The 12,585-nt window shown below is 55.7% G+C and overlaps 1 protein-coding gene across 3 annotated transcripts in view; it reads right to left on the bottom strand.

Moving 5' to 3' along the window:
• Positions 1 to 1,409: 1,409 nt before the first annotated feature.
• Positions 1,410 to 12,585, bottom strand: part of NOL4L (nucleolar protein 4 like) — a 66,081-nt gene continuing 54,905 nt past the window's right edge. For all 3 annotated transcript variants that reach the window (XM_052783354.1, XM_052783362.1, XM_052783371.1), the window contains 6 exons: positions 11,113 to 11,384; positions 10,157 to 10,342; positions 9,886 to 10,077; positions 9,676 to 9,798; positions 9,169 to 9,370; positions 1,410 to 6,053 (listed from right to left, as the gene is read on the bottom strand). In XM_052783354.1, the coding sequence (XP_052639314.1) occupies positions 5,854 to 6,053; positions 9,169 to 9,370; positions 9,676 to 9,798; positions 9,886 to 10,077; positions 10,157 to 10,342; positions 11,113 to 11,384 (1,175 nt within the window). In that variant the 3' untranslated portion in view covers positions 1,410 to 5,853. The remainder of the gene's footprint in view (positions 6,054 to 9,168; positions 9,371 to 9,675; positions 9,799 to 9,885; positions 10,078 to 10,156; positions 10,343 to 11,112; positions 11,385 to 12,585) is intronic.

Here is a 12,585-nt window from a genome sequence, read left to right as displayed (position 1 = left end):
TTAATTTTTTCTTTTCTCCATGATATTTATCTGATAATAGATTTTTTTCTCTCACAGACCGTCCGCTGTTTGGGTCCGGCTCTGCAGTGCTCTGGAGCATCCTGGCTCCGCAGTGGAGCTTGGCTGCAGCCAAGTCGGCCAAGAGACCTGTAACCGTGGAGCTGCGGAAGCAACAGCAGCTATTTCCAGAGGTACCGAAAACGGGTTTGCACGCTGGTGCGACTGAGCACTGCTAATCCCCATGGCTTACTCCGTTTGAAATTTGGGGGCAAAGCTTATCCAGAGGCTTAACGGTGTTCAACCCAACTGCGTCAGGGACACACGGGAGACACTTTACCTGTGCGCACTACAAAACCCTCACATTCGCTCTGTGTACACACATACATTAACTAATTATTACGGAAGGTCCATTTGGGATGTGCTATCCCGCGTGACTATTTACAAGCGCAAACGTTCAGGCGGGTCCTTCTGGCTGTCGCTGAAGGCTGCAGCAGCAAAACCTGGGGCAGGTCCTGCCCGTACCGCATCGCAGGCACCCGTATGCGAAGCAAAAGGCAGCGCTTCCACCAAAGCTGCAAACCGATTTGACTCATCTTTCCTGGGCCCTCCTGACTGTTGGCCAGCCACTGATGCAAATCAGGAGATTTTTATCTACACAGTGCTTTGAGATAAACGTTTTATGGATGCAAAGATTTATTATACTTAGTGAATAAAGCTGGTAACGAAAAATCAGTATTTTCCATGAGGGAGAGGGAGAACTTTCCACAAACTTCAATGAAAACTTTTTTTTTTTTTTTCCACAAAAAACAGACACTTCACAAAATTAATTTTGTCAAAATATAAGTTAAGCATAAAATTTGTGACTAGCCCCACTTGTGAGTGCTAACGCTGCTCTCTATGGTACCCGCAGCTGTCTGTTAAGGAATGGGAAGCACAGCTTATGTCAAAATTATTGAAAGATATGGAGGATTTTTTTCCTTTAACACCTAAATTTAGATCCCGCTTTGGTGACCAATCGCACTGACCTCTCACACAGCGCGTAGGCTGGGGCTGGGGAGCAAATGCGGGCTGGCGCCGGGGTGAGGGGCAGCGGCTGGAGAGCGCCCGGTGCCGGCAGCACCCAGCGGTGCTCGACAGTGGAGGAGAAAGCCCTTTTTGTTATACAGTGTTTATTAAGTAGATTCAGTCTTATATATGATATACAGATTCAAAAGAAAAAAAAAAAAAGGATTCCACATACTTATGAAATCAGTGCATTTAGCAAGTAATACCATGGAGATAACAGCTTGATTAACAGCTCATTGGTCTTTGTTAAGTGAGGGGAACAGGGAGTTGGCCTGTGCTAATCATTCCACAAACAGAACAGAATTAAGTTGCATCACATATATAATAGACACACATTCTAAGAATTAAAATATTAAGCCACATTTACTGGAAAAATCCACAGTATATAACACAAATAACTCTTATCAAGCTCGTTGAGGAGGAAGTGCTCATCTGCTTAAGAGCCACATTAAGTTGCATAGGTGCCTATCTGCAAAAATATCATTTCAAAATGAATCAATTGATTAAGCAATAAAGTGTCACCTTAAAAGCTGGATTAAGTGCCATATGCTTTCTATCTGAGCCCTCAGGAAAGCACCGACTTTCCAAAGAGCTTTCTGCTTCGTGTCGGAGCCCCCCTCCTCCTGAGGGAACGCGCTCCCACCCTCTCAATCTGAAATCAGCAGCCAGCTTGGGCGATTTCACCAGGTTCGGTAAAGTATGTTTCCAATTATGCTGATGAGTGTTTCCCCCCTGCTTCCCTGCAAGCCCCCTGGGCTCGAGTGCTCTTCTGCATTGTTTGAACCCTACACTGAGCTCGGCAGCTTTCACCCTCCTGCCTCGGGTGGCAGGAGGAGGATGGTGAAACAGCAGCACTGTGCGACTCTGCCTGCTTGAGTTCTGGTGCTTCAGTTAACTGAGCTCCGGGTCAGCTCTCGATTTGAATCGCAGCCAATCCATAAATCGACTACTGGAAAAAAAAAAAAAATACAATAGCTTGTGCAAAACCCAAAATTGCTTAAAGGGCGTTTCAATTTTGTGGGGTCTTCCTTAGGGTAGGTGCGTGTGTCGGTGGGTGAGTGAAGCTGTGGCTTGCTTAAGCAGACGAACTGGGTGAGGTGCATCTTCCTCTTCAACAGCAGGTCTTGCAGAACACACAGGGGCCGGGAGTTCTGTACATGTAAACAGTACACTTTCACTGAGTCCAAAATTAGGAGCAAAAATACAAAGGTTCACATTGGTCTTAGGTAGATACAGGCGAAGAACTGAGCTGTACAGCTCCGAAACAACCAAACAAAAGTTTCTAAAGCACCACTAAATTATATAAAAATCAGACCATGGACGGATTGTAGTTGGTATTCTGGTGAAATACTATGCTACCTTGTAAAAAGTTTTACAAAAAATTACAAATCAAAAGTATATTAACCCTCTGAGTTCAAAGCAGCATTTTTTTTCATGAACTGGTACTAAATCCGACGGCCACTCGTGGGAGGGAAGTGGCCCTTTGGATTGGGGAGGTACAAGTTACGTCTGCTCGCAATCCCAGGAACGCTCTCCCATGTAGAAACACCGTCATGGGAACCGCACATCCAGGGCAGGATGGTTGTGTTTAAAATAAAATAAAATTAAATTAAAAAAAAAATCTATTTTCTCGACCAGTGATTAGCTTTTCTTAAACAAAACCAAGAACATCCAGACCATTTGCTAACCCAGCATTCTCCTTCCACCTCTCAGAATATCTGGAAAGCCGGTGTATTCTGCTCCTGCTCATTCCTTCTCGTTGAGAACCCAGACTAGCGATTCCTGACCCCGTCCTGCCTAGTGAGAGCGCAGGAATGTGGCTGTGAAACAGTCCTGGAGCACAGAAGAGCCGCAACTGAGCATGGATCAGCTGAAGAGCACTGAGATGTCTGTGGAGCTCACTCCAAAGAAACTATAAAGCTGCGGCTCACCGAAAAAAAAAAAAAGAAAGAAAGAAAAAAGAGATCCCTGACAGAAATTCGTAGTCAATCCCATTTGTTTCATAACTTGTCACAGATGTGGCTGTCACTGGGGCTTTGGAAATCTGAGTCTGTACCATTCAGCTGCAAGTTATGAACATCAGTTGTTAGGACAGGGTAGACTGTTGGATACCTTCCTACGCAACCGTGAGCCTCATCTGTCTTCTACAGCAGTTTAACAAAGTGTAAGAGCTACTAAACTTCAATACATGCTAAGACAAGTTCAAAGGTGATCTGGTAATGACAGCTAAAACTTGCATAAATAAAACTAAACAAACTGTAGCTGATGGCAATCTGTCCGTAAGCCCCTGGGTAACCTCTTTTTCAGTAAACTGGATGGCAAACTTATGGCTAAAATGTTCTCGATGGCCTCTGACGGGGAGGGAGGCACCGACTTGGGTGGGATATCGCAGAAAGAGAGAATTCCGGGACAGCGATTGTCTCTGCCTCTCCTTCCTTAAGACTTTCACAAATGGCTGCGGTTACATATTTTGTCAAAGGTTTGTTACTTCATGGTATTCACACAAAAATAAATATTTACATAAATTCCAAGTATGGGAGGATGCAGTGGACAAACCAAGCAGGCTTGTGAAGTGCTGGGGAAAGCGTGAGTCTGAACCCTGGCTCGGCGGGGGCTGGTGTCCCGGGCTGGCCCCCACGCCGCTCTGCTGCCTGCCGCGGGCAGGGAGGGGACGGGGCGCTCGGCCCAGGGCACCTCGGGGTGGCCGCGATGTTCCCGGTTCCAGCATCGGCTCAGGTCTAACAAGCCACCACCTCGTCTCTGCACGGACACCCCGACTGCACCAAACGGCCAGGGCTTAGGTCCCTTTTCTCCGAATGCTACGGAAAGTTTACGGTTTGGGGAGAACAGTCAATGCAATGGTGAATCCCTTCTGCTGCCGGGCCAGGCAAGCCTGTCCTCAGGAGCCGCTGGCTTTTTCTCTACTGAGACTAAGAGCAGGGTAGAGGTTTTGCTTCTCTTCCAGTGTGTGCGGAGTATAATTGGGTATAAAGGCTACTGAGTAAACTGCCCGGGTCCACTCCTGGCTGGGACCAGCCGCTGCCACCGAGCTCGAGCCCGGGCCAGTGGCGTCAGCCCCCCAGGGAGCAGCAGCCTCTGTCTGCCGCCGGCTCAGAGTGACCGAAAAAGAAGAAAAAAGCTGGCTCCAAAGAGAGAAAGTATCTACCTTTAAAATGAGCGTATAGGGGTTTACACTTATCGAATTTATATCTCGTGGTGAGGACTCCTGCCCGGGTGGGGGCAGCTGTGCTGGCGTGAGGGCACGAGGAGGAGCTGGGATCCCCGGCAGCCGGTCTCTGCTGCTCTACGTGGCTCCAGCGCACGTTGCATTGCTTGGCTCGGCTCAGCATCTCTGCCTGAGCGAAGTCCCTGGGTTTAGCAGCACTGGTAGTAGGTATTGCACTGAGCAAAACGAAGTGCATTACTGGGGGCGGGGGGGGGCGGTAACAGGGCAGAATGGTCATCGGACTACGGTTTTTCCACACTTTGGGAATTGTGGGCTTGTTCCAGGACTGTGAGCAGGGAGGGGGGAGGATCCTGGGCCCCAGAGAGGACTTTGTCAGTTCTGCTGCTGAATGTTGCCCGTTTCTATCTTCTGCAGAGGAGCAAGTGGCTTGCCGCACTGAGCTGACTTTTCAGGCAGAGACCCGGCATTAGCCTTTACTACACCCATGCGGTTCCTAAACGGTTTATTCTCCTGATGCTACCCCAGGGCTGGTTTCACACGGACCGGAGCAAACAGCCGGGCACAGCGGGGTGGGGGCGAGCTGCCGCCCAGCAGCAGGACCCTGGCGGATCCGCTGGATCTGCCGGGTCGGTTCCAGCCTCCTCGGCGCGATCCACGCGTCTGCGACACTCACCGTCCCCCAGGACCAGCTCGGCCAGGCCTGGAAGAAGCCCACAATGGAGTGTGAGGTAGAGTACGGATGGTGACCGCAAGACAGTGGTTCTCAGGTATTTCTTTCCTTCCTTATCTGCAATGACTTAAATGAGTGCGAGACGTCCTTCTAGCCGGAGGTCTGCCGAGCTTGCCGAGTCTCTGCGGGAGATTTAGACCCCACTGCTGCTACGGGACCGCTTAGAACAAAGGTCTAAGCAGGATGCTTCCTTGCTCCGTTGTTCCAGCTGCCACCTACGCTTACTGGAGGCTGAGCAGCCTCGAAGTCTAGGGCTGAATGGCAAACTTGCTCCCTGTGGGACAAGGGCTCCCCAGAGAAACAGGCAGAGCTGCCTGGAAATTAGTAGTGTAGTGATATGGAATGTGTTATTTCACAGGAATAAATTCCTTCTGATCAGACAGACAAAAAACTGGCAATCTGTACAAACTCAAAAGAATCCATTTTCAGAAAAATAAATTACTAAGGGGAGAGGAGGGTCCATTTCTCAATAAATATGTGATTCAGCTCACCTAAGACTTGGAAATTATCTGGGGATGGGTATCTAACATTTGGGTCCACAAAGGTTTTTCTAAATACATCTGCAGCCCCAAACCTCCCCAGGCTCCCTTCTGCCCTTGAAAGTCCCACATCCTTCCAAGCCGCAGGTTTGGCTTCTGGTCGGCTGGACGCACAGGAGTTGGTACGGTTCAAAAATGTGTCCTTGTGCCTGAAGTCCCAGGTGCTTGGAGTGTAAAAGAAAACAGGTCTTTTGGATTCCACCTTCTAAAACTACATGTACCCGCCGCTTCACGGGAGGACGATGGTGGTCCTGAGCAGGACACCGCTGGGAGCCTCTTTCTAGCAGGTATAAATTGTCTTCTCGACAGAGGAGTGATGCAGACACAGGGAGTCAGTTCTGCTGTAAAATGAGGTTTTCCAGTTCGTCTGCAGATCGAAGCAGGAACGCCGCCGACTCTCGGTAGCCAGCGATCAGCTGCCGCACTGCGCTGATCTCCGTGGGGCTGAGCTGGGCAGCCTGCATTCCCCTGCTGGTGCTGTTGGAGGGGGCCGTGCTGGAGGCCCCACCTTTCATGCTGAGATCGGTCGGACCTGCCAAGGAAAAGCGAGAGGGAAGCTCAGGCAGAGCAGCCTTGCCCGTGTCCGTCCTGCCAGGACAAGATCCCCAGTGGGAGCTGCTGCTCCTGGACCTCTGCACCGGCAAAGTGTGGTGCCCCGGACAATGTGAGAAGCCCCAGCTCCCGCACCAGCCAGCCACTGCCTCTACAACAGCCACAAGGAAAGAGACTTCAGAGTCAACATGACAAAAATCCCGTCCTGCAGCCTGTCCCATCTGCTCTGTGAAGGGAGGGTCTGTGGCCGCGCTGTGCCAGGAGCTAAACTGGCACCTGAGGGGTACCTGCCCCATCAGAATCATCTTCCAGGTTCTGTTTTTTCCTCTGCACATGGAGAGTAACATCCTGCACGGGGTGCGATTCCCTGGTTCAGCGCTGGATAACTACATGGTGTCTGTGCCCACACGGGGCCGGGCTGTGCTGCGTGGCAAGGAGAAGACGTGCCCTGCCCGGGCTCTCGCGCACCGCCCCAGGCACCAACACGGTTACATGCTCAGCCTTACATATCAGGTTGGGGGGGTCTAAATGGTCTTCCTAGGCTGCACATTTCTATGGCTTAGCCTGTAAATGAAATGAAGTCCTGCAAAATTTATGATCTGCCTGATGGGCAGGGATAATTCTTTCTCCTAAGTCCATCTCTGCTCCACCTCTAGTGCACATGATTTTTGGCCACGTACGTGCGCCTATCTTCTGCAGAACAGGACACACAGCTGCCCCCGGCTCACAAACCCTCCTGTCTCAATACAGATCTTAAACCTGCAAAAAGTCACGAAATTATCAAGTTCTCCGAGACGCAGGGAACACTGTCAGCCACTGCGATGGCTGTCTGCAGATATGTGTGCACAATCACATGCACACATGTGCAGCCTGGTTTGGGTGGCTGTGCGTGGAAGACTTTGGCAGGGAAGCTGGTACACAGCTTGAGGAGTGACACAGCCAGGTAAAGACAGTGGAAAAACTGGATTCAGCTTTGCGTTGGACTAAGTAAGAGAAGCCAAGCAAGGTGCAAGAACCACACATTCACCTAGAAATGGAAAGACGTGTACTAGAGATGTGACACTAGTTAGGGAGAGGAGGCAGGCGAGGCTGCAGCCTAGGGGTAAGGAGAAAGAGAAGACACTGAACTAATTAATCCCCTGGCTGTGGGCTGGAGCATTGCGGGCTGATGGAGCAGTTGGTGATGCTGGAGAAAGGCTTCAGGAGGGCTGAGCTCCCGCTGGGTGGCCTGACGCTGCTGCGGTGGGACACGCAGGAAGATGGAGCAGGGACTGGGTGCTGCAGCGGTTTGCAAACCAGGACAAGAGAGTTCAGCAGCCACCAGAGACCAGGTGGGTCCCGCTGTTGGCTGGCGGCAGGGAGGGGAGCGCATTGCGTCGGGGTAGGAAGGAAAGCATCCAAGGAAAGCAATGCTGGAGCAGCAAATGCTGTGGGAGGAGTGGCACCAGCAGAGGACTTCCATGCCAGGCTAATCAGTGCTGCGAAGGGGAGGAGGAGGAGGAGGCTCTCTAGCGAAAGCAATTTCACTGGACAGAAAAGGCAGCAGTAAACGGAGCCCGTTTCCTGGCTCACCAAGGGGGAAGGAGCTGGGAGTGGGGATGCAGGTTTGAGCAAGAATCTCCTCAGGTGGGGGATGGAGGGAGAAGACACTTCTGGGCAGCAAACCCCTGCAGGCTTTCTGCTCACAGAGGGAGAAGGCACAGCTCCTTGCAGCGCTCCTTGCCAGCGCTATAGCAGCACACTCTTACCTCTAAAGGACTCGGCAAGAGCTTGGGCAAAGGGCAAAAAATAATTGCAAAGCAGAGGTTTAAAAAATCCATTAGAAAGAAGCAAGGTGCTGCTGTGTACTGCTGCCGTGTACTGCTGCCGTGTGCTACACGCGGGGCCTGTCTGCTCCTCCTGGGGCATGCGCTCACTGGGGCTGCTCTGAGACATTCCTGCATGGTTGCTGTCTCACATCAAGGAGCCAGCACTCACGGCTGGGCTGGGTGAAAGGAGGGTGCTGGGCAGTGTGGGGGGCCAGGGGTGCCTGTTCTGCTCTGGGGAGGAACCATTGCTGCCTCCTCAGCGGCTGCAAGGATTAGGTCTCAGCAGCTGGAGGCCGGGGCGGGATCTTTATTCAGGGTTAAGAAGCATTAGGAAGGGATGATAAGAGTTAATCCCAGACAGGCATCTCTCAGGGCTCCGGAAATCACATCCTTCCAAATCCTCACTCCCCTCGGGGCGGGCAGGGGCAGGGCAGGAGCCCAGAGCACACCGGGGCAAGTGAAGGCAGCCGAGGACCAGGGCGGGCTCCAGCCCGTCGTGCCACCGCTGCCGGGAGGACACAGCCAGAGAGAGGGCTGCTGCCCAAGGGGACAGCCTTTGCCCCATCCCACACCTCTCTCTCCTGAGTGCTGGGGAGTCACCAGGTACCACGGCACCTCCCCAAGTGCCCTGCTCGGCCCCAGGCTACTCCGCTCTGTTCACTTGCTCCTCGCTCAGCCGACCCCTCAAGCCTCGCCTGCGCTCTCCTTCTGCCTTCCCACCCTGCAGCCTCACTCCTGTCCCACGCAGCCCCCCCAGCCCCTCGTCACCCTCCTGACCTGCGGCAGGAGCTGGCTGTGCCCCGGGCACTGCTGTAGAGACCCTGAACTTCACCAGCCCTGTCCCCATCCCCATCCCCGTCTCTGAGAGCAGCCAACGCAGGCTGGGAAAGGAACAGCTCATACCAGCAACAAGATCAGGGCAGCGATAGGCGCCCGCTCCTGTTAATAATTAATAGCTGGTAGAGATTCTCTTTTTTTTTAAGTGACACTCCTTCCCTCCACCAGTGCCACCTAGACTGTCCTTCCAAGTTCAGTTCAACAATTAACCATCCACTGATGAGGCAAGCTGAGCAGACAGGCAGAAGAGGGGCCTTTGGAGCAGCTCTGCGCGGCGGCAGGAGAGGTGCTGCTGTGACTGGGCTTGGCGTGAGCCATGGGAGCAGCCCCTGCCTCCCCTCCAGCGACCAGCTCAGCCACACAGTGCAGGATACTGGGGAGCCCGCGGCACACTGCCTGGGTGGGCTCCCTGTGCCACCGTCGACCCTGGTGCAGCGTGCAACCACTTACCGTTACTGTGGTTGCCTGTCTGGAGGGAGGCAGGCGGCTGCAGGCTGCCCCCCAGGGACCCGTAGCCACGGTAGCTGTAGTTCAGGCTTCCATTGATGTAGACTGGGTCTTGGGAGTAAGATGAAGCTGGCAGTGAATAGGAGGAGTGGGTGATGGCTGTGGAGTCTCTGGAGTGTTGCTTGTCTAGAGCAATCGGTTCATCCTGCACGAGGGAAACACATAGTCCAGCAAGGAGCCCGGCTGTCCTCTGCGGCCGGTGCAAGGGACGGCGCAGGGAGGCCTGGTTTCCTGCGGCTACAGCATTGCCAGCCCAAACCAGCATCCCCAGCCCCGCTGGCCTGAGTCTTAGGACACACCACAGGGCCCTGTTCTGCAGCCCTCTGACTTTTAGAAAGACTTTTTAAAATGCTTTACCAAATTGCTCAGAAACATCTCTCCTTTTCCCCGCCCTGCCACAGGATGCTGTCGGCTCCGTCCCTTGCCCACCTCCAGCCGCATGCAACGTACCTGGGAGGTCTGGTAGATCTCCAGCCGCATCCTCTTGGCTGCTTTCCGCGTTTCGCTCTCGCAGGCGGCGGCCAGGATGTTCTCTGCCATGGCTGAGGTCAGGTGCGGCGGCGTGGGCCTGGTCTGCAGAGACACAAGCAGAGAAGGTGCTCAGGGACCTTCTGGCCCGGGAGCGGTGGCGAGCAGCAGGGCAGCGGGGTGGCCGCTCACCATCTCCATCCCGTTCTTCTTCATGCGGCGGCAGGACTTGAGGTAGGTGCGGATACGCTTGCGCGCCCGCTCCTGGAACTCGGGAAACTGCCGGCTGCAGGACTCGATGATGGCCTGGATCTTCTCCTTGGGCTGCTTGGAGATGGGAACCATCCGGTCCAAGTTCTCGTCCACGAAAAGGCGCACGAACATCTGCAAAGGAGAAGACAGACGGTGGGAACACCGAGACAGGAGGCAGGCGGGCTCACCCTCCCCATGGCGCTCTCCTTACATTGAAGGCCTTTAGCCTCTCTGGGTCCATCCCCTCCGAGTCATTTATCTTATCGTTGTCTTCGTGGTCATCATGGTCATCATCATCTTCGTCGGCTGTGGGGGCCCTGCCAACGGTCAGGTCCTCGGGGCAGCCGCTGACCTCTGTCTTGATGGAGTCATAGCTGCCGGAGCTGTATGGAGGGGACTGAGAGGAGACAGGCGTTACTGCGAGCAGCCCTCGCCTGCCCGCCCCTGCCCAGGGTCACTAGGAAAAAGCCCTCTCTCCTTGGCTCACTGCTTCTGTCCCCTTTCCTCATGTCCCCCTGCAACCTCAGATGAACTCACGGCCGGGCTCCCCTGAGCACCAGCTCCTGCCTGCTCGGGGCAAGGGGGACACGGTGGCCTCAGGGAGCCTGTGATGGCCCGAAGTGCAGGCAACGCAGCTCTGGCTGGTTGGGGCCGTGGCTCTGCCTGACCCTGTGGGAAACGCTGCCCGGACACACTGGGAATGGACTCCTTCTTGCACGGTGGGAGCAGCACGGCTGTAAGGCGAGCCCACTGCAGAGCCTCAGCTCTGGCAGGTGGGGTGTGGGGGATGCCCCTGGCTCTCCCAAACCATCCCTCGCCCTCCCTCTGCCAACCACTCACTCGGCACTCGGGCTGATTTCTGCTGAGCAGCAGCAGCAGCCTGGAGGCTGGAGCACGGCCAGGCACAGCTGCTCTGCCACAGCAGTGGCGGGTGAGTGCAGCGCTTGTCCGTCCTTCCCTTCCTACAAGGGAAAGGCTCTCAGCCCTGCTGCCCCCACTCTGCGCTTTCCCAGTACGGGGGCAGGAGCCGTGTCCCTGCCTGGCCTGGGAAGCCTCACGTGCGGTCGCTCCCAGTATGCCGTGCCCCATGCCCAGCTCCAGCCAGGGACGTGCGGCCGTCCCGTCTCGCCCAGCCCCGGCAGCAGCCGCCCGCAGCGCGGGCCATACCTCTGCCGTAGTCTTCACCGCGTACTTGACCCTGCTGCGCAGCCCGTCAGCGCTGCAGCTGTCCGACTGGTAGGAAGGGGTGACGTGGGCAGGCGCGAGTTTGTCGCAGAGGTTGATGGGCTGGTCATCGGCGGAGGTGGTGAAGTCCATGGGGGCCGCGGTGCCATTTCCGTTCATTTCGGGAAAGGCGCTGTCGCCCTGCGTGCTGCTGGAGGTGGAGGGGTTCAGGGTGGAGGAGCCATTCCCGCTGCAGCTCTCTGACGAGGAATCATCTGCAAAGAAGGACATGTGGTCACTCCCGTGGCACCCTGTGACCACCTCCCCGAGGTGGGCGAGCGGCTCTGTCCCCCGTGACGCCAACCTCCCTTGAGCCCGCCTGCGGGACCACTGGCATGTGCAGCATGGATGTGCCGCTGCTTTGAAAGCCCCTGCCCGGCCAGGGCTGCTCTGGGCTCACTCGGTGGGCGAGTCGCCGCATGTGCTGCCGGGAGCCAGGCCAGCACGGCTGTGGTGCGGGTCCTGGGATGCAGCAGCTGGAGGTACAGACGCCAGCGTCCGCGGCTGCAGGGCCATCGTCACACGACTCCGCTCCCTCGTCCCTCAAAGCACGATGGACACTGCCGTGCCCCACATCCCGGCCACCCGTCCCTCCGGCAGGTGACAGTCCCCACGCCTCCGCCTGGGGCCATGGTGCCTGGGCTTGAATAAGAACTTTGGAATTTGGTCCTTTTCGGTTTCTGTTTGCATTGCAGGGAGGAGAAAGGGGCATTGCCTCTCCCAGCCAGGTCCCTCGCCTCCCGGCATGGTCCTCCCGGCCCAATTTGGCGCTGGGTGCAGAGGTGATGAGCTCCAGAGCCAGCGGCTCGGGGACGTGCTGCTCTGCAGAGTGCTGGGGCGTGGGGTCAGCACAGGAGGACAGGCTCGCTTGGGTGGGAAAACCCTGAGTTTGTGCTGCCTGGAAGCAGCGTTAGGAGCTCTGTTCACAGCGGGCACGCTGCCCAGCAAGGCACCTCGGCACGCCGCTGTGGGGAGGGGGCCTGGGGTGCACGGATGTCCCTCCTGACCTCCTCAAAGCCCGAGTGACCTCCCACACCCTACGTGGACACTCCCGCTTCCCTGTTTCCACACGCCCCAGCGCCATCCCCACGGCAGCTCCGTGGCCACCCCTTATCCCCCAGCACCCGAACAGGCGAGAGCCCGCAGCCGGGGGGCCCGGCCACGGCAGTGCCACGTACACCCGGTGCACAGCCCGGCTCCCGCTCGGTCTCGGTTATATTCACATCCCCAGGTCCTGGCACCATCCCCCTGCCCGTGCACGGCTCCCACCATGCCGGCCTCCAGCCTTGTGCCGCTCTGAAGAACGGCGCGGCTGCGGCAGAGAGCTCATCCCTGCCCGTGCCCAGCGCTGCCGGCACCCGGCCCTGCCTGCACCCGGCCAAAGAGCCCAGCCCTGGGGCCAAGCACGACATTTTC

Source organism: Harpia harpyja, chromosome 1, assembly GCF_026419915.1.
Source record: "Harpia harpyja isolate bHarHar1 chromosome 1, bHarHar1 primary haplotype, whole genome shotgun sequence".
Lineage (NCBI taxonomy): Eukaryota > Metazoa > Chordata > Aves > Accipitriformes > Accipitridae > Harpia > Harpia harpyja.
This window is presented reverse-complemented; position numbering and strand designations above follow the sequence as displayed.